Source organism: Mus pahari, chromosome 18 (assembly GCF_900095145.1).
Source record: "Mus pahari chromosome 18, PAHARI_EIJ_v1.1, whole genome shotgun sequence".
NCBI lineage: Eukaryota > Metazoa > Chordata > Mammalia > Rodentia > Muridae > Mus > Mus pahari.
Window position 1 is genome coordinate 32,725,666 of NC_034607.1, and position 24,506 is coordinate 32,750,171.

At 40.2% G+C, this 24,506-nt stretch overlaps 1 protein-coding gene and 1 pseudogene across 1 annotated transcript; one reads left to right on the forward strand and one right to left on the reverse strand.

Annotated features, from left to right (window-relative positions):
* Positions 1–1,048: 1,048 nt before the first annotated feature.
* Positions 1,049–22,588, reverse strand: Ndufv2 (NADH:ubiquinone oxidoreductase core subunit V2). Its single transcript, XM_021217893.2, has 8 exons — positions 22,449–22,588; positions 12,563–12,628; positions 10,141–10,203; positions 9,942–10,058; positions 8,149–8,317; positions 4,010–4,119; positions 2,383–2,459; positions 1,049–1,202 (listed from the first exon to the last, which is right to left on the reverse strand). Exons 1-8 carry the CDS (start codon positions 22,497–22,499, stop codon positions 1,109–1,111), a joined length of 747 nt encoding a protein of 248 aa, XP_021073552.1. The 5' UTR covers positions 22,500–22,588; the 3' UTR covers positions 1,049–1,108.
* Positions 6,722–6,822, forward strand: LOC115062545 (annotated as a pseudogene).
* Positions 22,589–24,506: the final 1,918 nt, after the last annotated feature.

Here is a 24,506-nt window from a genome sequence, read left to right on the forward strand (position 1 = left end):
TAATATAAATAAAATCTAGCTTAAAAAAAAGAAAAAGACAGTTTCATTAATTAGTTCTGTTTGGTGTGGACTTCCATACAAAGGCCAGGCTGACTTCAAGCTCTCAAGAGATCACCTGCCTCTGCCCCTTGAGTGCCTACTACTATAATGAGGTACCTGTAAGGTCACTGACTTTGATAAATCCTGAAGCAATGTGATTATTCCAGGAATTAAGACTTTTTCTATTCTGCAGTTTCAGAAGTACTGTACTATCACTTCCTTTCTTGAGTTGTATGTATTAGTTTTATTCATACAAACTCATTGTCCAACCTACCAATTCCACCAGTTATTTCTTAGGTGCTTCCAGTGTTAAAAATATAGCCAAAGATGGCCAAACCATGCCTCAAACAACAAAAACAGCTAAAGGCCAAGTGTGGTGGCTCTGAATACCTTTACTAGATCTAAGAGTTCTAGTTCAGCCTGATATACAAAGTGAGAAATAAATATAGCTTAAGAAATACCAAATTATTTATTTTCTTTTTATAAATAATGCTTTTACTATAATCCCAGAATTTGAGAGGCAGAAGCAAAACTACCCAAAGTTGAAGGCCAGCCTGGTAAACATATAAGCAGGGCTACAAGATGAGATAGCAAATGCAAATGGAATACGTTAGAGAAAATCCTCTTACCCTTAGCACTGGTAGGGAGGTCTTACCAGTCAGAGACTTTACTAACAACTCTATGCTCTTGAATATTATAACAGCTTAAAGAGAGTATTGACAAAGCTTATAAAAAAAAAATTAACAATTTGGCTGTGTCTAAAAATACAAGGAAAAATGTATTTTAAGTTCTGCAAAACTTTTACTTCACAATAACCTAATACTGATAAAAATGACATGGCACTATGAATGGGCAACACTAAAGTAATTCTTAACTTGATTATGTTATAATAGTAGGTCTTCACAGGCAGGCCAAGATAATGGTTCTCTTGTTTTGACATATTTAACAGCTGCAAGTTACTAGAATACTACCATGATGTACAGGTGGGAATAAGCAAATAGTATAAGGCTTAATGTAGGTAAGTTCATATTTTATTTCTCCAGTGACATTTGTTACAGTTGAATAAAAGTTAAAGGCCTGCTTGCACTCCAAAGCCAGGTCCTTTGGGTGGTTCAGTCAAAGAAGTAAGGCCTCCAGCTGGCTCACAACAGAAGCGGCCACTCCTGAAAAGAAAAGCAAGTAATGATTATTAGTGGTTAACATATGTAAATTTTTACTTTTAAAACCTGGCCACCTTTAATCCCAGCCAGCATGCCAGAGGCTCTGTGAGTTGCTAACCTGGTCTATGTACTGAGTTCCACACCAGCCAGGGCTATAGTAAGACCTTACCTCAAAATAATACTAACAGACACTTTCAGCTTTAATGTAACTTTATGGGACTATCATTGTGTCTATTGTCTATTGCTGGTTATGTGACATATGACTGACTGTACTACAGTTAGTTTGAAGTATCACTGTGAATTCACAAGCCAACTAGAACTCCCATGGAGACCAGACTATGGCACATAAGGAAAACTAAAGACCTGTGATATTAAATAGGACAAAAAGATAGGGAGAATATAAGATAGCCATTTCAAAAAAAGTAATAATTAAAGATCATCTTGTCTGGGGTCAATGGCATGGGTCTGTAGGAAAAAGTGATTGTTGATAAAGATAGCAACCCAAGTTCAAAACCTGAAACCTGTACAGGTGTAAGGAGAGAAGCAACTCCACAAAGTTGTCTTCTGACCTCCACATATATATTATACATGATCAAAATTTTAAAAATATTTTCAGATCAATCTTCCTAGTAACATGAACTTTTAAGCAATTTCTATTTGAAGGCGATTCTCTTTCAGTATAAATGTTCTGGTTGATCACAGATAATTATCTTACAAATTTTTCCCATATATGTATGAGATGTATATAGGCATGTTTGCACATGTTTTGTGTTATATATGTATGTGCACATGGGGGTCCAAAATCAGCGTTAGATGGCTGTCTCTATCACTCTCTACCTTATGTATCAAGGCTCTGCGTCACACTGAACTGTGAACTTGCTGGTTTAGTTAAGCTGGCCAGCTACCTTGCTCACAGGATTCCCGGTTCCATCCCAAGGCCTGCATGGACAGAACTTTACGAACACTGAACCATCTCCCCAGCCTTATTTTATGGATTTTTACCAAAAAAAAAATAATAATAATAATAGTAGTAATAATCATGCTCTAGATGAGAGCTTTAGATATGCAAACTTCCAGTCATCTCCTATGAATGAGTGTAAAACTCTTAAAATCCAGCTGCTATGAAAGATCAGTTCAGTGTAGGTTATGCCATGAGAGTTTATATATATAAATAAAAGTATACCTTGGCCCTGGTTTTGGAACTTTTCCAGCTCTGAGTTCATCAATAATCTCTTCAATATCTTTGGGTGTCAGATCCTCCTAAAGAAAAATTGAAGACATTAACGAACTGCTATTAAAAAAAAAAAAAACAACAACAAACAAACAAAAAACCTGTAAGTCCTTACAATTAATTCATAATGCAATATATAGAAAGAACTTAAGCTGAAAAGGGAAAAACTAAGTGTATTTCTGTGTTTGAATTCACTAGTACCTTAGAGGAGTTCCTTTATTGGTAACTCAATCTGAACTTGTTTTGAAGATGACTTAATTTGAATAAGAGTGGCCCTCCCTAGGCTCCTCTATTTGAATGCTCATTGACCTTGGAATGGAACTAGTTGAAAGGATTAGGAGGTGTAGGCTAGCAGAAGGAAGTGTGTCACTGGCAGTGCCAAGCCTAGTGTCTTTCTTACTACCTACAGATCAGGATGTAGCTTTCAACTACTCCAGCACCATGCCACTGCCATGTTGCCATGTCATGGTGTCTCTTCACAGCGATAAGAAAATATAAAATAGGAAAACCCCAAAGAACAACACAGACGCTACCCTGAAAAGGCACTGTGGATCAGAGTGATTATCTGTCACCTGGTAACCACTGCTGTGCCTGATAGGTACAGGCCCGAGATCCTGAATCAAGCTCTAACTACTAATTGACAAAAAGGGGGAAAATCTCTTAAGACACCAAGGCCTGTGGGCTACTATATCAAAATGTATGCTTCTTATAAAGCCCTGACTAATTCCTGTTTCAGATGTACATAACAGAGGCAAAAACAAAACAAAACCCTCAAAGAAATTTCAGCAAGAAAACACCAAGCAAACTTCTCTCCAAGTTTTCAATACCCAAGAAGGGCTGGAGCAGGACCCCAGATCAGCACAAAAGAAGTCTTCATAAGAGACCAATCAAACCACAGTTAATATATAAAAAAGAAATCTATACATTAAATACAAAGATAAACTAGAAAGTAAACTCCTGCAAAGAAAATTTCTGCCAGGCATGGTGGCGCACGCCTTTAATTCCAGCACTCGGGAGGCAGAGGCAGGCAAATTTCTGAGTTCGAGGCCAGCCTGGTCTACAAACTGAGTTCCATACAGAGAAACCTTGTCACGAAAAAACAAAAAAACAAACAAACAAAAAAAAAAAGCAGTGGAGCAGTTTTTTTCATCTATTTAAAAAAACTTAAAGCAAACAGTGACATATTACTATAGATACAGACTAAACAAAACTTTATAAAAAGAATACACACTAAGTTTATGATACTATTGAGAGAAAAAGATGAGTTGTTTATATGTATAATTTCTTCTGCAAATAATGATAATGACAATATTATCTAATTGCTCTAAAGTGTTGCTATTTTGTCTTGGTTTCAACTATATGTGAATGACTAAATTGGCCATAATTAAAACTCAAATTTATATCCTGTAAAAAATGAGAAATTTTTAAAGATAATTCTTTTAAAACCTTCTAGATACTTATACTACTAGTAGTTTCTCCTAAATGAGTATCTCAAGACCCAATATCTGAACATGAAATAAAATATCTTAAATAGGATACTTCAGAATTTTAGCTTATATCAAGTTGGATGGATACTCACATAGTAGTTGTCATTTATTTGAACCATTGGTGCATTTACACAGGCCCCTAAACATTCCACTTCTATAAGAGTGAAAAGTTTGTCAGGTGTAGTCTCTCCAACCTTTATTCCTAAAAATGTAAATAACCATTAAAAGAAATAAATTATAGCATAAAAGCAATATTGTTTAATAAAAATGACAATATCGGGCTGGTGAGATGGCTCAGCGGGTAGGAGCACCCGACTGTTCTTCCAAATCCCAGCAACCACATGGTGGCTCATGACCATCCATAACAAGATCTGACTCCCTCTTCTGGAGTGTCTGAGGACAGCTGCAGTGTAACTTACATGTAATAAATAAATAAATAATTATATATCTTTTTAAAAAATGACAATATCAACAATATGTTATAAAAGTATATGAATATTGGCATGCATTAAATTTCTGTAAAAATGTAAAGAGCCTCTAGGCAATGGTGGCACACGCCTTTAATGCCAGTACTTGGGAGGCAGAGGCAGGTGGATTTCTGAGCTCAAGGCCAGCCTAGTCTACAGAGCAAGTTCTAGGACAGCCAGGGATACACAGAGAAACCCTGTCTCGAAAAACCAAAAAAAGTAAAGAGCCAAGCATAATGGTATATACATGTAATCTCAGCACTTAGAAAGCAGAATCAAGATTCAAGTTCAACACCAGCCTGGACTATATATTGAGAGATCTGGTCTCAAAAAATAAGCATAATGGTAACAACATAATACTCATTTTGATTTTTTGTCTTTTCGGTTTTGTTGTTTGGTTTTGGAGATGGGGTCTCACACTGCAGCTCAGTCCTGGCCTCTTAACTCATGACAACCCTCCTGGGTTTAAGTTACAGAGGTCTGGGACTACAGGCAAAAGCCAACTGCCTAGCTTCAAGCTAGTTCTTGAGTAAGCTTGTTCCTTTGAAATCAATAAAAACCCAGAGGCCAGTGCTCACAGTTTTCATTCACTCTGTGCTAAGACTGAACTTGCTGCCCATACCACCTAGCTGCTTATCTGCCACGGCTGACCTCCAGCCTACCTCAAACAGCATGGCTCTCCCTTTTCTCTGTCTCACTCCTACAGGCAGCACTGGATAGTTATAGTTTGCCTGCATTGGGGCTTTTCTTTTAAACTAATAAAATTATTCTCAAGCTTCAAAAAAAAATGGTTGGGGGATGAGGTGGAGGCTTCTCAGTGATTAGAGCACTGGGTGTCCCTGTAGAGGATTGGGTTTGGTTTCCAGCACCCAAACAGTTGTGGATCACAAACATCTGTAAGTCCAGTCCCAGGGGATCCAACACCCCCTTCTGGCCAAGGGTACAGTACACACATAACAAAAAAGTCATTAAAAAAAACAACCATGCTGACAGGAGCCTGATAACAGCTGTCTCCTGAGAGGCTCTGCAGATCCTGACCAATACAGATGCAGACACTCCAGCCAAGCATCACACTGAGCAGTGGAGGAGTTAGGGAAAGGATTGAAGGAGCTGAAGAGGCCTATCTGGCATCAATGGGAGGGGAGTCCTTTGGTCTTGTCAAGGCTTGATGCCCCAGTGTGGAGGAATGCTAGGGTGGTGAGGTGGGAGTAGGTGGGTGAGCACCCTCATAGAAGCAGGGTAAGGGGGGATGGGATGGGGGTTTGCGAGGGGAAACTGGGAAAGGGGATAACAAAATTACATTTTGAAATGTAAACAAAATATCCAATCAAAAAAAGAAACAACAAATTGGACTGCTAATAACACAGTTAAGCCATTAGATTGGCAAAGATTCAGAATATTATTAAGGAGGTAAGGAAAATGAATACTCATATCCTTAAGGGAAGAGATTGGCAAAATACAGCAAGCATGACTCAGCAATTTCTTATAAATGATCTTAATATACAACATGAAAAACATGCAAAGGTGTGAATATATGAAATTACTAGAGTACTCTTGTCTATAACAGCAAAAAATGAGAAAACTCTGTGCTACACATGAAGACCAAAGTTACACCACATAATATAAGAGCACATATATTACATTTATATGCTAAATAGTAAATGATATAAAACCTGTAAGCTATATACCAAGTAGTTACCAGAATATAACAATATAATATAGAGGTATATTTTGGGAGCCAGCTGATCTTTCTGCCTTATATACTTTGATATTGCCCAAATGTATCTGTGACATGCAAGGACGTATGTATTTTTTAAAAATCCCTAACCGATGTCGAAGGCTTGAGAGTCAGAGGACTGCAAGCAAGAACAGCTTGGTCAACTCAGTAAGACCCTATCTCAAAGTAAGTAAAAACGGGGCTGAGAATGCAAGTCAGTATTAAGTACACTCGCCTCTAGTATGAGTGAAGCCTGCACTTCCTCACTACAAGAAGGAAAATTAAAAGATGTTTTAACTTCACAGTCAAAAATAAATGGAGGCAGGCAGGGGGAGTACACACCTTTAATCCCAGTACTCCAAGGGAAAGGCAGGCAGATCTCTTGAGTTTGAAGCCTGGTCTACAGAGAAAGTTCTAGGACAGTCAGGGCTACACAGAGAAATCTTGTCTCAAAAAAAAAAAGGAAAAGCAGCAGCAATGGCGATTTTGTATGGAAAGTACTGAAAGTACTCATTTATTTTATTTTATAAATATGCTATAGATATATGTTTACCTTGTGAAATATTCCTACTATGTTGTTACTTATTCTATGGCTTCTCTAGAAAAGTACATGGACATACTTGCTTTGGCAGCACATATACTAAAATTGGGAACGATACAGAGATTAGCATGGCCCCTGTGCAAGGATGACACACAAATTCGTGAAACGTTCCATAATTTTGAGAAAGAAGGAAGGACCATCCAGAGACTGCCCCACCTGGGGAATCCATCCCATAATCAGCCACCAAACACAGACACTATTGCATATGCCAGCAAGATTTAGCTGACAGGACCTTGACATAGCTCTCTCTTGTGAGGCTATGCCAGTGCCTGGCAAACACAGAAGTGGATGCTCACAGTCAGCTATTGGATGGAACACAGGGCCCCCAGTGAAGAAGCTAGAGAAAGTACCCAAGGAACTGAAGGAGTCTGCAACCCTATAGAAGGAACAACAATATGAACTAACCAGTACCCCCAGAGCTCATGTCTCCAGCTGTGTATGTAGCAGAAGACGGCCTAATCNGCCATCATTGGGAAGAGAGGCCCCACAGAGCTTGTGTCTCTAGTTGCATATGTAGCAGAGGATGGCCTAGTCGGCCATCAATGGGAGGAGAGGCCCTTGGTCTTGTGAAGATAATATGCCCTAGTACAGGGTAATTGCCAGGGCAGGAAGTGGGAGTGGGTGGTTTGGGGAGCAGGGCAGGGGGAGGGTATAGGGGACTTTCGGGATATCACTTGAAATGTAAATGAAGAAAATATCTAATAAAAAAATTTAACATTTAAATAAAAAAGAAAATAAAGAGCAATAAACCACGTTTTGCAGATGTCCAATACAATTCATCTAAATATCTTTTAAAAAAAAGTACATGAACACTCTAAAAATTATTTTTAATTGTGTATTTAGTGCACGTAAGTGCAGGTGCCTCAAGAAATGTCTGCTCCACCTGGTGCTGGAATTACAGGTGGTTGTGAGCTTCCTGCTACATAGATGTTGGGTAGGAAGGGAACTCAGGTCCTCTGGGAAGCCAATGCATGCTCTTTGCCTAAGCCATCTCTCTAGCCCATATATAGTCATTTTTATGTGACATAAGCTAACATTCTTAATGATTAACATAGATTAAAGGCTCAGACTTGAGGCTGAGAATTAGATGAACACAAACTAGAAAGAAATAAAAGTAGGCAAATAATATTTTTTTAAGTACTGAGTAAATATAAGCCAAATGAGATAAATTGAAGTTGAAAATTTTAGGTGGAAAATGACAGATCTAGAAGATAATTTTGTTTGGAGTTGGGAAACGTATAGAGATGACGCCTGCTTTGTTTGTTTGTTTGGGGTTGAGGGTGGGCAAAGGTGTCTCAAGACAGGGTTTCTTTCTCTGTGTGGCCCTGGCTGTCCTGGAACTTTATAGATCCTCCTGTCTCTACTTCGCAAGTGCTGGGGGATTAAGGTTGTGTCCCAAGGCACCCTGGCTATTGGGATTAATGAAAGAAATGAAGCACTCCATACCAAGCTTTCTCTGAAGGGTCTCCAATATGCTGTCAGAATCTCGAAGCATGCAAGGTGTAGTAGTGCAGACCTGAATATGGTACTTCCCAACTGGCTTTCGGTTATACATTGTATAAAAAGTTGCTACTTCATATACTCTCATTGGAGGTACTTGTAAAACTTCTGCCACCTGAAATATTAGAATATTAAGAATGATTACAGTGTTCACATCACCGGAAGCTAATGTATCCACTCTAAATAGCACAGTATCCTAAATGCCCTTACACTCTTACTTGTTTTATTTTTCTCTATACTCTTACTATTCAACAAGAGACCTAAATATTTTCATTACTAAAAACATTTTCCTTAAAAAAAAAAAAAGTATGGGCTGGCAAAATGGTTCACACAAGTAAAAGACCTTGCTAACCACAGTTCTCTGACCTCCACATGCACATCACACACTAAGCTTAACTCTTAAAAATATTTTTTAAGAGTTTAAAAACGGCTGGGCAGTGGTGGCCCATGCCTTTAATCCCAGCACTTGGGAGGCAGAGGCAGGTGGATTTCTGAGTTCGAGGCCAGCCTGGTCTACAGAGTGAGTTCCAGGGCAGCGAGGGCTACACAGAGAAACCCTGTCTCGAAAAACAAAACAAAACAAAAAAAAAACAGAGAGATTTTAAAAACGAAGGTATAATTTCAAATGAAACATTTTTTACAAGCTCTATATAGCATACTATTTTTTGTTTTTTCTTTCTTAGTGCTGAGGATTAAACCCAGGGCTTTGGAGTTGGTGGGCACATGCTCTTCCACTTAGCTACATACCCAGTTCTCATCAAGGTTTCTGGAAAAATTAACCACCTGTGTTAACTAAGCATTTAATTATTAAATAAAGCTTTGTAACATGTATCAGTATTAGGGAAGTACATATGCAGATAGAACAATCAACACAACGTAAAATTTGCATTTGTAGTTTTTAGATAAAGTCAATTGTTGTCCCAACAAAGATGAGATAGCCTTTGTCTTTTGTTTCTTTTTTGTGATAATCCACCTAACAGTGGACTTTATTTATAACCAAATCAAGTTTAGAAAATGAGGAGCAGAACCTACTACAGTGGAGTATCCATGACCTTGTAAATGGTGAGCTGTACTGTCACTGAATGTAATTACCATAGTAACAGGATGTAAGTAAATCTGAAATATAGATTATTGCTGAAACTATTTGTAAACAATCTTCACATCTAAGGCAGGAGGATTAGCAAAAGGTCAAGAATAGCCTGGGCTCAGTGTATTGGGCAGACCCTATTGTGGAAGGAGAGTGGATGAGTCTTAACAGTGTTTATAAGTAGGCTGAAGTGGGTCACTTGGTGGTTCTGAAGGTAACCAAATGCCATAACATACCACATATTAGATACAAATTTTTGTTAAAGACTAGAACCTAAGATGTAAAGAAACTATGAGATTACATTTGGTAAGGGATTTTTTTCCCTGAAATTTTAATGTTGAAACACTACTGCATTAATTTCCAAATCACCATGATACTAAATTATACATATTTGAGATATTTCCATTAATGAGCATTTCCCTCAAAAGGCGTGGGGAGGAGAAAAACACCTCTTTCATATTGGTGCCTATTTCCTGCAAGAATGGAAGCTGTATTACAAAAACACACTAAAGAGGAGATCGATTAATCGGTCGATCTATCTATTATATGAATATATGAGTAAACTCTGATACTAATGATTATCATGATGATCTCTATATTAAGTTATCTCATACAATCTCTCCTCTTTCCTGAGACAAATTGAATCCAATACCTTGTTCATAGCGGAGATAGGTAGCCATCCATTCTGCCTTTGGGCGAGATCCAGGACTGGAAGCACGGCGGCTGCTTTATGCCCTTCTGGGTAGTTTTTTACTATTGCCTCTATCCTCTGTAGAAGGGAAAGTGCCTGCGTTATATGTATGGAAGCCCTAAATACTTGATAAATCAACCATGCTGTTTATTAAACATACCTTATAGTTTTCTGGTGTGAAATCAAATGGAGTATCTGGGTTATTCTCAGGAGTATCTCTATGCTATACAAAAACAAACAAAAAAAAATTTTTTTTCCAAAATTATCAACATTTTCTCTAAAACTGAAATATACTACCGTACACTACATTTTACGGTTGCTGCTCATTTAATCTCTACTTTAACCCCATCAGTCTATCTTTGTAGCATGAATGACTAAAAATACTTATTTGTTGACTATTTACCAAAGTAAAGTTAGAGGAACTAAAACCTTTAGAATAGTTTCAAAACAAACACTTAAAATATTAAGGCATACATTTTGGTTTTAAAACAAAAAATATTTACCCAGCTTCACTAGAAATAGATATCAAATACAACTTGACAGCAGTATTTAATTAAGACACAAAATTTAAATATGGGCTGGAGAGATGGCTTAGAGGTTAAAAATGCTTGCTGTTGCTGGACATGGTGATGCATGCCTTTAATCCCAGCATTTTAAAGTCAAAGGCATGTGGATCTCTGAGTCTGAGCATAATGTGATCTACAGAGAAAGTTCCGGGACAGCCAGGGCTCTATTATACCAAGTAACCCTACCTCGGCTTTGGGGGCGTGGAGTGGGCCATGCTTGCTGCTAATGCAGAGAACCAGAGTTCAATTCCCAGCATCCACAACGGGAAACATAACTCCCAGTAACTCCAGTTCCAGGGTATCCAATGGTCCCTTCCAGCCTCTAAGGGTACCTGTACCACATGCACATATCCAGGTAGACATACATACCAACAAAAATTTTTAATAAAAATTCTAAATGTGAATTGCTGACAAGCACAGTACCCAAAAGCAAAGGAATTTGACTGTCCAAGACGTCTGGGACAACACATCTGTACTCTGTCAAGAGGTACAAAAGGACATCTTCCCTCAAACAAGTGTTCTACAGAGAAACCATCAAGCTAGCATTTAGAAGGTTTAGTTTGCTAAGAATCCCAGGCAGGAGGATTGCCAAGAATTCAAACTCATCCTAGGTTACGATGTGAAACCCTATATAAAAATAAACATCAGAAGCAAAAAACTAAAACCACTATATTCAAAAACAACAACAACAATAACAACAAAAATACCTAACCACCAACAAAAACAAATAAACAAAAACCCAGTGGAGTAAACCAAACATTAAAAGTGTGTTTAATCCCAGCACTGAGAAAGCAGATCTCTATGAGTTCAAGATCAGCCTGGTTTATATCGAAAGTTCCAGGCCAGCCAGCAATAGTCAACATAAATAAGACATAAATAAGTATATAATTACTTTCTAAAGAGCAGAATAAGCTTAATATTAACAGGACATCTTGATGTTCTCAGAGTTTTGCTTTTTAAAAAGGTATCAAGCAAAAGAAGGAAGAAAATGGAAGCTTTGGACAATAATTTGAAGTATATACTTTAAATCATCATACAAGTTTACTACCATTGTTATCAAATACTAGATTAATTACAAACAACAGACACCGCATCTAAAGCTAGTTTTTAAATACCACCTAGTGTTAAAACTGTGAAGCCAAAATTATGGAGACCAACTGCTTTGTAAAATAATATATTTATAATGTAGTTATGCACTAACTGTATTTCTATAAACTCTTTTGAGTTTCAAACAAATGCCCTTTAAGGATTTCTCAAGTTACAGTCATATAATCTGACCATCAGATTAGCTCTCATAGCAATTTTACCAAACGATAACCTAAATCGCCACACCCCCAAGCAGCGTATCTGTGTAACAGAGCCCTAGCTGTCCTAAAACTCACTATGCAGACCAGGCTGACCTTAAACTCTCAGAGATCTGCCTCTCAAGTGCTGGGACTAAAGGCATGACCCATCATGCCCTACTCACAATAACCAACATTCTTAATCCTAAAGTCTCCTAAATTCCTAGGTGTTAGTTTATATTTGAGAGGTTCAGCTGAAACCAAACATCATTTGAATTATAACAAATTTAGCAAGCAATATTTAAATCCCCATGGTGATCAATATATGTCAAAGACACAGGCATTAAGGTTTTGTTTTTTGGGGAGCAGGAGAAATGGCTCAGAGGTTAAGAGCACTTACTGCTCTTGCAAAGCCATCAGGCTTGGTTCCCAACACCCACATGAAGGGCACAGCTGACTACAACTCCAGTTCATAAGGATCTAACACCGCCTGACCTTCTCTGGCTCCTGCATATACACAGTGTACATACAGGTTCTCAGTTACATTCACACATAAAACTAAAACATTTAAAGTTGCTTCTTTGCACTAGGGATTGAACCCAGAACCCAGATCCTGCACACTCTAGGCAAGTATTCTGCCACAGAGGTATGATAACATATCCCACAATTTATATTACAGTGGATTCACTCAAATTCCCATGTCTTTCCATTATGAGGAATCCCAATTACTTACCACAAATAAGGCTCCTCCAGCACCATTTTGCACTGCTGTCTTATGCAAATTCCTTGCATGTCTTCCCTAAAGTTTAAATTTTTAAGAAAACTTAGTCACAAATTTTAAGAAAAATTTCATGAAGAAATACTTTCAGAGTCATAATTTAAAACAAGGGAATCAAGTATCATCTTAGGAGCTGGCCTATATCCTATGCCCTTCTCTCTCAGAAGTATCAGGAAATAGATGCATAAAGGCATATTATTAACTCACCTGTGGGAGTCAGTGGATGAACTGACCCAAACCCAAGCCAGAGTGCCATGAGTGAACACAGGTGCCATGAGCACTTTCGCTGGCATGAACCATCAGAGAATTAAGTGGCTGTCTTTACTTTTGTCTGAGTTGATGCCAGCTTTTTAATATGGTAAAGTTTTGTGGCTTGAGACAGGGTCTCACTGTGTAGTCCTGCTTTATTGGACTGTCCTGTAGACCAAGCTGCCTTTCTACGGAGCCACCTGCCTCTACCTCCCAAGATTAAAGGTTTGCTCCACCACACCTGGCCATGATATGGTAAGGTTTTTATTCTACACATGTGTCACAGCTATGCACAAGTAGTCACATTATACCCTTCTAAAATTTTTTGATAGAGTCTCCATATGTAGCCCAAGCTGGACTTTTAATTTTTTTCTTTTTGCCTCAGCATTCCTGGTGCTGGGCTGATTATAGGATGTGTTACCAGAGCTGCCAGCCTTTTCCATTCTTTACAAATACTTCAGCAGCTCCAGCCACACACTGTACTACTCTGCATGCTATGCAGACTTGCCAGGTGCACTGCTCTGGAAGGAATCTGTTACATTTTGTTCTCCTGTTCCTCTCCTGGACTGCCTGCCTCCCACTCTAAACAAATAAAATATTATTCTAAATCCTACCATTTCTTAATTCTGTGAACCACAAATGGTGGGACACTGAATTAAACCAAGCATAGGACTGGCTACCAGAGAGACTAAGTGCAAGTGACATGACCCAACAACATATTTAACTTTACCACAGATCACAGTTCTTCATGTGGTCTTAACCAGAAAACCTAGTGACAGAATAGGTATAGCATACAGTGGTCAAAACTATCAGTTTTATGTACCACCCACAACCAGAGAAAGGGTCCTGGAGGGGCTTTGCCTCAACTGTGTTCTCCCCTACTGCCATCACCCTCACCCCCTAGGCAGCTAGTAGATAAACAAGCATGACTTTAGGCTTCTTTTGTTTTAAATATGTAACTTTTAAAAACAATTCAACACATTCAAGGCTGTGAAACATGACACTAAACTTTAGAAAACACACTGCAGTCACTTTGGCTGAGAACACAAGAAAATAAAGAAAACTTATGAATAAAATACTGAGAAAACTATTTCATAATAATGGTTAATTTTAAGGCAGAGGAAGTAATCCCTCTTTTCACCTCTGAGCCTTACATACTCATTTCTTGACGATCAACCACAGTTTGAAAGTCACCACCCTCCTTCCGGACTCAGCTCTGACTCCTCTGCTGTTTGTCCCTTATGCCTTCTCTCTGCGGCATCGTCTACCGTCTATGTTGAAGACTACTATGTCTTACACACTTCTAGTGATAAAGGGATAACACCCAGAAAAGACCTTAAGTGCGTAAAGTTAATGAGGAAAATTAGTAACGATCATGAACATTTAAAAACTTAATAGCAATTAAAAGCATGAAACTTAAAATAATACTGCCAGCTTAAATTAGGAAAAGTTTTGGTTTGGGATTTTGTTTTAAGATAGCATTCCATTTTGTTGAGGGCATGGGAGAAATGAGCTTGCTAATGCATTAGGCAAACACTCATACAAGCCTTTTAGGGAAGCAAACTAGTATGATTTATGGAAAACTTCAAAGAATTTATATCTTTTTGGGAGCGGGTTGATGGGGGATGGTTGAAGACATGGTTTCTCTATGCAACAGTCTTGGCTGTCCTGGAACTTAATTTGTAAATCCATCTGCCTCTGCCTCCCAAGTGCTGGGATTAAAGGTGTACACCACCATACCGGATGTAAATCTATTTCTTTTAACACAGTAATGCTTTTGGAAAGTTTTTTTTTTTTTTCGAGGCAGGGTTTCTCGTGTAGATCTTGGCTGTCCTGGAACTCACTCTGTAGACCAGACTGGCCTTGAACTCAGAAATCTGCCTGCTTCTGCCTCCCAAGTGCTGGGATTAAAGGTGTGCTCCACCACTGCCCGGCTGGAAAGTTACTTTTAAAGAGTATTGAACTAGGAAGCTTGAGAGGAGGGTGCTGTGAATCTATGCCTACATATAAAGACCCTGTCTCGCCGGGCGTGGTGGCGCACACCTTTAATCCCAGCACTTGGGAGGCAGAGGCAGGCGAATTTCTGAGTTCGAGGCCAGCCTGGTCTACAGAGTGAGTTCCAGGACTACACAGAGAAACCCTGTCTCAAAACCCCCGCCCAAAAGAAAAAAGAAAAAAAAACAAAAAACAAAACCCTGTCTCAGGGGGAAGAGAGGTGCTGTGTATGTTTGGGGGGGGGGGGGGTCCGCGCGCTCGCCAGCCTTTTCCGTTCTTTACTAAATACTTCAGCAGCTCCAGCCACACACTGTACTACACCGCATGCTATGCCGACTTGCCAGGTGCACTGCTCTGGAAGGAATCTGTTACATTTTGTTCTCCAGTTCCTCTCCTGGACTGCCTGCCTCCCACTCTAAGCTGGAACAACTCTTCTTACAAGTTCTGTTCCCAGCATCCATCTGGGGCATTTCATAACTGCGTGTAACTCTAGCTCCAGGGAAATCCCAGACCTCTTAACCTGCAGTCATGGGCACATACCTTCATATACACACGTATTTAAAAATAATATATCTTTAAAAGAAATGAGTATAAAAGACGGAAGAATATTTTGCAGTGCATGGTGGCACACACCTTTAACCCTAGCACTGAGGAGGCAAAACCACGCAGATCTCCTATGAATTCAGGGTTCATAGGGGACCCTGTCTCAAAAAATACAAAACTAGTAAAAAAAAAAAAAACAAAATCAAAATAAAACAAAAATTGTTGCTAGCATAGTTATTGTAAAAACATAAGCAAAAAGAAGCTTTAATTTTAAAGTACTTTCAGAGTGTAATTTGATATGATCTGTGCGTGTGAGTGCAAGTAGATATGTGGAGGCCAGAGGACAACTTTCAGGAGTCCTCTCCTTCCACTGTGAGATCGATCCAGGGATCACACTTAGGTCATGAGGTTTCCATAGCAAGTTTTTATTTTGTGAGCTACTGCACCACTCAAGGGTAAGTTCTAAATGAGCAAAATTTCCAGATTGGAGTATTAAGTAGCTGTTAATTTTCATAAAAATGACACAGGAAAAAAAGTATTGATGCTACAGTTACATTCAGCAAGAATTCTCTTTTTATAGGACATGGAGAGATGGCTCTGCAGTTATGAGCACTGTCTGCTCTTCCAAAGGACCCAGGTTCAATTCCCAGCACTCACACAGTGGCTTACAACCATTTGTACCTCCAGTCTTAGGAACCCTCTTCTGATGACCCTGGTGTACAAGCATACGTACAACAAAATTAACTTTTAAACACATACAGTCTACCATCCCTATTATAACAAAATTCAGACACTAATAAAGGTTGAATGCTATAAATAATTGTCACCATCATTTTTATCATAAGATTGTAGCGGGGGGCCGGATGTGGTGGCGCACGCCTTTAATCCCAGCACTTGGGAGGCAGAGGCAGGGGGGAGTTCTGAGTTCCAGGCCAGCCTGGTCTACAGAGTGAATTCCAGGACAGCCAGGGCTACACAGAGAAACCCTGTCTTGAAAAAAACAAAACAAAACAAGATTTTTTTTTCTTTTAATTTTCCAATTCCTACTTAACACTGATACACAAACTGAAAAAAGATTGATAAAATAAAATATTCACAAATAAAATGCATCGAACTTTTTCTGGTTAATATTTGATCCCCTTTTTGTTTATTCAGGATGTTTCATGCATATATTTTCATTTAAAATAAAGAGGAGCTGGAGAGATGCTCAGCAGTTAAGAGACCTGCTTTTGCAGAGGACTCGGGTTTGGTTCTCAACACCCACATGGTGAATTATAATTGTCTATACCCCAGTTCCAGTGTCCTCTTAGGCCTCTGTGGGCACCATACACACATGCAGTGCATATACACACATGTAGGCAAAACACTAAAACACATAAAATTAAAATAAATCTTTAAAATAAATACAGAGCTAATTCTGCAAAAGCTGTCCATTAGCTTTCTGGTGGTTAAGACCTCCCTACAAGAACATGCCTCTCGCAAAGGAGCCCCTTCATCCCTTTCCAGATGAGAAGAGGAAACACAGGAGAAGGTTCCTGTGCAGAGCCCCAGTTCCTACTTCATGGATATGAAATGCCCAGGATCCCATAAAATGACCAGTCTTTACCCATGCACAAATGGCGTCCCGAGTGTCGGCTGCTCCACTGTCCTGTCAGCCTACAGGCAGAAAGGCAAGGCTAACAGAAGGATGCCTGCACAGGAGGCAGCGGCACTGAAAGCACACGACTCAGGGTTATTAGGAACTATTCCATAAACATAGTTTGTAGTTTTAAAAAAGGTTGTTCATTAAATCTATACTGCTACAAATTGGACAATCCCTTTAACATCTACTTGTCTATTGCCTTTTTTTTTTCCCCATCCTGTGGAAGAATAGCCAGTGCTCTTAACCACAGAGCTACCTCTCCAGCCCCTCATTTCATATTTTTAAAGCTTATTGGTTTTTTTGGGTTTGGGTTTTGTTTTGTTTTTTGAGACAGGGTTTCTTTGTGTATCCCTGGCTGTCCTAGAACTAGCTCTGTAGACCAGGCTGGCCTCGAACTCACAGAGATCCTCCTGACTGTATATCCTGGGTACTGGGATAAAAGGCATGAGCTCTTGTTTGTTTTAAAATAGGTGTCTTTTTTTTTAAGATTTATTTATTATTATACATAAGTACACTGTAGCTGACTTCAGACACACCAGAAGAGGGTGTCAGATCTTATTACAGGTGGTTGCTGGGATTTGAACTCAGGACCTTTGGAAGAGCAGTCAGTGCTTACTCGCTGAGCCATCTCGCCAGCCCCAGTAGGTGTTTTTTTAATGGGCTGTTTTAAGATAATGAAATTACTCTGAAATAACTTCCTAATATGTTAAAGCATTGTTGTTCACTTAGCAGACACAAAACAATAACTGAAATACAGATTTAAAGGTAATTTTAAAGCACGACAGATAAATTGTCTTTTGTTCATAAAAACTTTAAGTTGCCAGGCGTGGTGGCGCACGCCTTTAATCCCAGCACTTGGGAGGCAGAGGCAGTCGGATTTCTGAGTTTGAGGCCAGCCTGGTCTACAAAGTGAGTTCCAGGACAGTCAGAGCTATACAGAAAAACCCTGTCTCGAAAAAAAAAAAAAAAAAAAAAAAAACAACTTTAAGTCAGTCTCAAAACAGAGCAGATTATTGAGTTTCTTGTATCTGTTAGTATGCAGTTTTTTTTATATTGTAATTAGGCTGTGACTTCTTCTGATACAATTATATTTTTAGATATTTAAAAATATCTACTTCCTCTCTGTTGAAATTAATATATAAATTCCCTTTTACTTAAAGGAAGTGGAAGAGGTGGGAAATGCACTGGGGTTCCCATAAGGGACGTTATGTTCCTGAGTTATTCATGCTAATAATGTACTGCCACCTACGAGCTTATCCAACACAATAGGACACAAACAACCCTTTCATTTAAGATGCACACAAAGTAGAGCACAGCAAACCAAGCCATCACTCTGCACAAGCCACTACACTCTCGTACACTAGTGCCAGTTTGGAGAATGAGCCTAATATAACCCTTCCAGTAGGATGTCTCTCTTGAACATATAAGCATCTGCCTGCTTCTCAAGTTGGGATTAAAGGCATGAGCCACCACTGCCAGGCTTACTTTTGTTGTTTTGAGATAACAGTCTCATTAGATAGCCCAGGCTAGCCTAAACTTTCTATGCTCCTATGTCAGTCTCCCAAGTGCCAGGATTTTAAGTATAGACCATCACATGCAGTTAACAGTCTTTTGTAGACAATATCTTAATGCCATACATGATTTAAGAAAATATCTCAATATACTTTTCCTGACTTATTAATCACTAGGTCTTAGACATTCTACTGAATAATTTTTGTTATTCCTGTTATTGCATTCCCCAGCCCTGCTTCTATCCCAGTTCTTCCTCCGCCCCAGATTACTACCAATAACATGATTCCATGACAGTCTTATGCTTTTCCACATCTCTAGAGATGCTCACAAAAATTCTAATGAGCAGAGGACTGAAGGTGGTAGCACTGGACTCAATCTGAGCATGCTACAAATCTGCTGAAACTGTTCACGTCTTACTGGACAAAATCTAAATCCTCTTACATCATGGAAAAGGCGATTTGACCCTTTCAGTCCTAGCTTCCACCCTCTTACTTCCTTCCAGCCTGCCATGCATCTCACTCCTTGTGCATGCAGTTTCTTCAACTTACAGCACTTTATGCCTCCCACTCACCCATCATGACCACGCAGCTCCCTCCTCTTAGCCTGAACAGTGCTAGAGAAAGGAACAGGCCATGCTTCCATAATTACAGCACTTGTTCAACTTAGTTGTTCATCATATACAACGATTTTCCTGGGCAGCCTTAAAAAGGAATACTTACATACACACATACACTCACACACTACATATGTACACACACACACACACACACACACACACATACACACAGAAAAAAAGAATAAAAGGGTAGGTTGGTGAGATGGCTCAGTGGGTAAGAGCACTGAGTGCTCTTCTGAAGGTAGTGAGTTTAAATCCCAGCAACCACATGATGGCTCACAACCATCTGTACAGCTACAGTGTACTCATACACATAAAATAAATAAATCTTTAAAAACAAAAAACAAAAAAAGGGTGAAACTACTTTATAGAATATAATGTTGGCAAGCTATACTGTTTCATTTATTATTAAATCTTCGACTTTCAAAGTAGGAGCGTATATAAACCCAGCATAAGGTAAGAAAAATCTGTAAAATGTTTTGAGATTTAGAATTTTAAGATCACACACACTAAGATAAAATTTCTTGGGTTTTTTTTGGGGGGTGGGGTTGTTTTGTTTTATTTGTTTTGTTTTGTTGTTGTTCTTGTTTTGAGAAAGGTCACTAAGTAGCCCTTGGTGTCCTAGAACCTGCTATATAGACTAGGCTGGCCTCAAACTCACAGATCCTCCTGCCTTTGGGATTAAAGGTATGTACCACCATGCCTGTCCTAAAAGGTGAGATTTCTTTTGGGTCTGCTGGGATTTTACAAAGTTAGGCTTGAGTATCTCTAATGTAACAGGCCAACAACTAGGACTGCACAGAGAAACCCTGTCTCAAACAAACACACCAAAAGTCTTTCATGTAAGCCAGGTACGATGGCTCACACCTGTAACACCACCATTTAGGAGGTATGCTAAGAGGACTGCCAGAGTTTAAAGCCAGCTTGGGCTATACAGTTAAGACCCTGTTCTACAAACAAAGAAACCAAAATAAATAAACACAAAAAAAAATTAAAACACCATCTTAAATGACTTGACTTAGTCAAGGAAGTGGAAAATCTCTGGCATAGGCAAGTGGGAATCCCAGGAAAGGAATTACTGAAATGGGTACAGAAACTACTCAGATCTCTGGCTGACCCTGTGTAATGACAGATTCTAATCAGCCTAACTAAATTAGAACCAATATTGGTCTGCCACTCATGACAATGGGGATGGATATTCTTTAAAGAAATAAGTTAGAATGTAGTGTTATTATGTTATTATTATGTTATGTAGTGTTATTAGTGTAAGTTATTATACATTCACAAAGTCCAGGATACAACTCAAAATTATTCATTGTGGACAGCATGTTGGGGTGACAGCACAAAACCCACTATCATAGGGGAAAACATTTCAAAACTGAAAGCAGAGGCCTGGGAGTGCAGGTGGATTCCTGAGTTCGAGGCCAGGCTGGTGTTCCTCCAGGCCAGCCAAGGCTACATAAAGAAACTCTGTCTCCAAACATCACCCAAAAACAATACCTGCTTTTCAACTACACCTCTTGTTACCCTTTGCCTCAAAAACAAAAGAAACAGAAGACATCTATGGGAACTTTTTTGCCCCTACTTCTTAGTCTCCTCCTCAACTGAATGATTCACACAACCTCTCTTACCTATGTAACCTTCCAGTTTCTGACTCCAACCAGACCTAGTCCACCTCCACTCCTACACCAGTCATCTACTCAAAGCAGAACCCTACTGTACATAAAACCTTTCACTGACTCTTTACTAGTCCACACTACCATGGGTACCTTTTTGTTTGTTGTAGGGGGCTGGGATTTGAGCTGGGGATATTTTCAGACAGAAATTTATATAGGCCAGGCTGACCTCAAACTCACTATATAGCTAGTGATAGCAAACACTCTGCTCTTCCTGGCTCTAACTCCTGAATGCTAGGATATCAGATTGTGACCAACCATACTCATATGAACCTTAATAGTGTTCTTACATGAAATAACACCACAAAAAATGGGAATTCTGTCTCTAATCTGTAGTGATGAAAACACTCCACCATCCTCTAAAATAAGATATAAATTCACCTATTAAATACACAGCAAGGAGCCATCAAACATCACCCATCATTGCTATACTCCAGCAGGGCATGGAAGCTCACAACCTGTAATCTCAGCACTCAACACTCAAGGCAAGAAGACCAACAAACATTCAAGGCCAACATGCCACACTTAGCAGGCTCCAGGCCAGCCAGGGCTGCATGGCGAGATCTAATTTCAAAAGAAAAAAAAAAAAAAAAAAGTACTATAATCCAATCCACACTGTTACCTGGGCCTAGAAGTACATTAAGGCTTCGAATAACTAGGGACAGACTCAACATTCCCATTTCACAGCACAAGAAACAAAGACTAACCGCTCTAGTTCATGTCACATAACTACAAAAGGTCACCTGGGATGCCTAAGTCTAAAGCCCCAAATGGTTTGTTTTTGTTTACAAATCAGGCTTCTTTCTTTCCTGTAGTTGCCATGTAGTTAATTTCAATAGCCATTATTTTCTGTGTGCCCATGCACTCTCCCGACACAAGTCCAGCTCGTGAAGGTCAAACCACAACTAGTCCTCTCACACCTGGAGGCCAGCGCCTTTCCACCCTGAGTTACCTCGCAGGCCCTGGAATCTGCATTTTAGGTTCGCTTCAGTGTTTCAACTTCGATTCAATTCCTTGGCCTAGCTGAGATGCACCTGACGCTCAAATGGCCACAAAACTCCGACTCTTTGGGGAGTGCAAGTTACTCGTGCTACTTCTGTTCTTTCACAGTTAATTCCTACGATTCTCTGCCGAGCACTTCCTAAAATGAATGAACACAACTTCAGTATATGAAACGCTGGCCGCCTTTATCTAGTCCTGAAGGAACTCGGCGAGCCTTCACCCAGCACATCGGCGTTTTCTCCAGCATGCTTTTAAAATCTGATGCAGCGCAGCCGCTAAGCCGTACAGCCAAGCAGCCCAAAGCTTCGCTGCTAGGATCCTGGGAGCAGCGGGGCGCCAGGGCCCCCCACTAGCTTCCGCGCCAGGACAAATGACAACCGCCTTCCTGACCTTGACTAAGTTAGGGGTGACTTTCCCCGGCCCGGTGCGGCCGGCCCGCCCGCCACCCGCCGCCACCGCAGCCGCGGAGCATCCCGGAGGCACTGAGGACGAAGGCCGCGGCGTCCCCCGCCGCCGCCAGGGTCTCCCAGGACTAAAAGCTAAGGGAGGCACGAACAGCAGGAGACTGTGGCGACAGTGCCCCGGGGTTCACCCCGTGCCTCTTACCCACTGAGCAGCGAGGCCGGTCGCCCTGGCCCGCAGCGCCAAGGAGAACATGGCGGGGTACGCGGTGCTCCGACCCCGGCCGCTCTAGGCTGACAGCGAACGAACGAGCCCGGAGGCCCGGCGCGCGCGGCCCCGAGTCCAGGACGCACGGCGCGCGCGCTCACGAGCCCGGACCTCGGCGTCCGGAACAGTACGCCGCTCCCGACGCCGGGGACGCGCGAGGGCTGCTGGGACTGGTGGGCGGGCCCGAAACAGCCCAGTCCTTAAAAGGCCGGTCCGGCTGGGCAAGCTGAGTCCCCGCCCTGAGGGCGAGGCGCGCCTTCCGGAGGTCCTCGTGTCTGTTCTGTCAAACACCTCCTCTGGTATTGCAGTTACTTCTTTCGAAATTCGTTTGGTTGAGTCTTACCTTACATACGATCGTAGTTAAAGGGCTGCCACATAGTGAACCTGGACAGCAAGTGCCTTGGCTCCCAAGCCTTTGCGTTAGAGTCTGTAAAACCATAGGCTAGCTGGAAATGACTCCAGGATGCCAGCGAGTGGGAGGTAGAAATGATGACTGTGGATGCTGCGCGGTAGACGAACAAATATTCTTTGTGCTTGTGTATGCTCTAGACATTTTCCATGATAAAACTGGTGGAGGGAGGAACCTACTGTCTTCTTGATTTTTGTTTGATCTCTGGAAACTCCTAGCCGCTATAGTATGCATCGTGCTGTTTCCAGCTGTCGATATTTTACACAGGTTTTGTGTGCTCCTCCTCAACCTTCAGACAAGCGCATACTGCCACCTTGGGCTTTTAACTTATTCTTATTCTTGACTCTTCCTTTGACTATCGTTTTGTGTGTGTCTTCTTCTATATCCACTCCTTTCTTTTTGCTATAATAAGGTTGTGAATAGTTTCCGGAATTTTGACAACAGTATGAAGATTCTGAAAGGTTATCCCTCATGAGTTTAAAATCAAAAACAAAAACAAAAAAACAAGATAATCCATTGCAACCTGTGTGAATCATATTCTACAAATTATTCGACTCAAGAGATAGTGTTTCTAATCAATGATACTAAATACTTTGGTTCCTATTGCAGTATTATATTCCTATCCAGTATTAGTTTGCCACTAATAAATTTGCTTCAATACTTCTCTGAGGGACTGAAAAGATATTGAAAAAGAAAAGATAATCCGGGTCCCATTACTGATTTATTTTATTGTGTGTGTGTGTGTGTACCCAAACATATTGTCATCATCATTAGCAGCTTTAATACTTTGGCTTTTTCAGAGTCTCATGTAGCCCAAGCTGAAGCTCGCTATAGGTGAAGCTAGTTTTGAACTCATGACCCTCATGCCACCACCTTTCAATCATCACCACTAAATCCAGTTCCCCTGACATTGATACACATGATTCTTATACAACTAAAATCACATCATGTTATAAATTAAACCAAAGGAATTCATAGATGCGTGATACTAATACTGTATGGATTCTTAAATGTGGCTTCGTCATATTGTATTAGGGGGTCTCTCAGACCTCCTAGTCTAGATTAGTCATTGGAGATACCTCAACAATATGCCTGTCTCCCTTCCACTGTATCTGCCACCTGATTATAACCTCCATGGGGAAAGAATTTCCCATTTTCTTTGATTCAGCATCTTGTACTATACTTAGCATATGAAAGGCAGTCAATAAATCTTTTAGTTGAATGAAAATCTTTGTATAATGCGAATAGTTTGCCTACCCAGTCTCTTGCTGGACTATGATAATCATGCGTGTATCATTGTAATTGTTTGTATATGCTTGGCCTAGGGAGTGGCACTATAGACGGTGTGGCTTTTTTGGAGTAGGTATGTCACTGTGGGCGTGGGCTTTAAGACCCTAGCTGCCTGGAAGCCAGTCTTCTGCTAGCAGCCTTCAGATAAAGACGTAGTACTCTCAGCTTCTCCTGCACCATGCCTGCCTGGATGCTGCCATGCTCTCAACTTGATGATAATGGACTGAACCTCTGAACCTGTAAGGCAGCCTCAATGAAATGTTGTCCTTATAAGAGTTGCTTTGGTCATGGTGTCT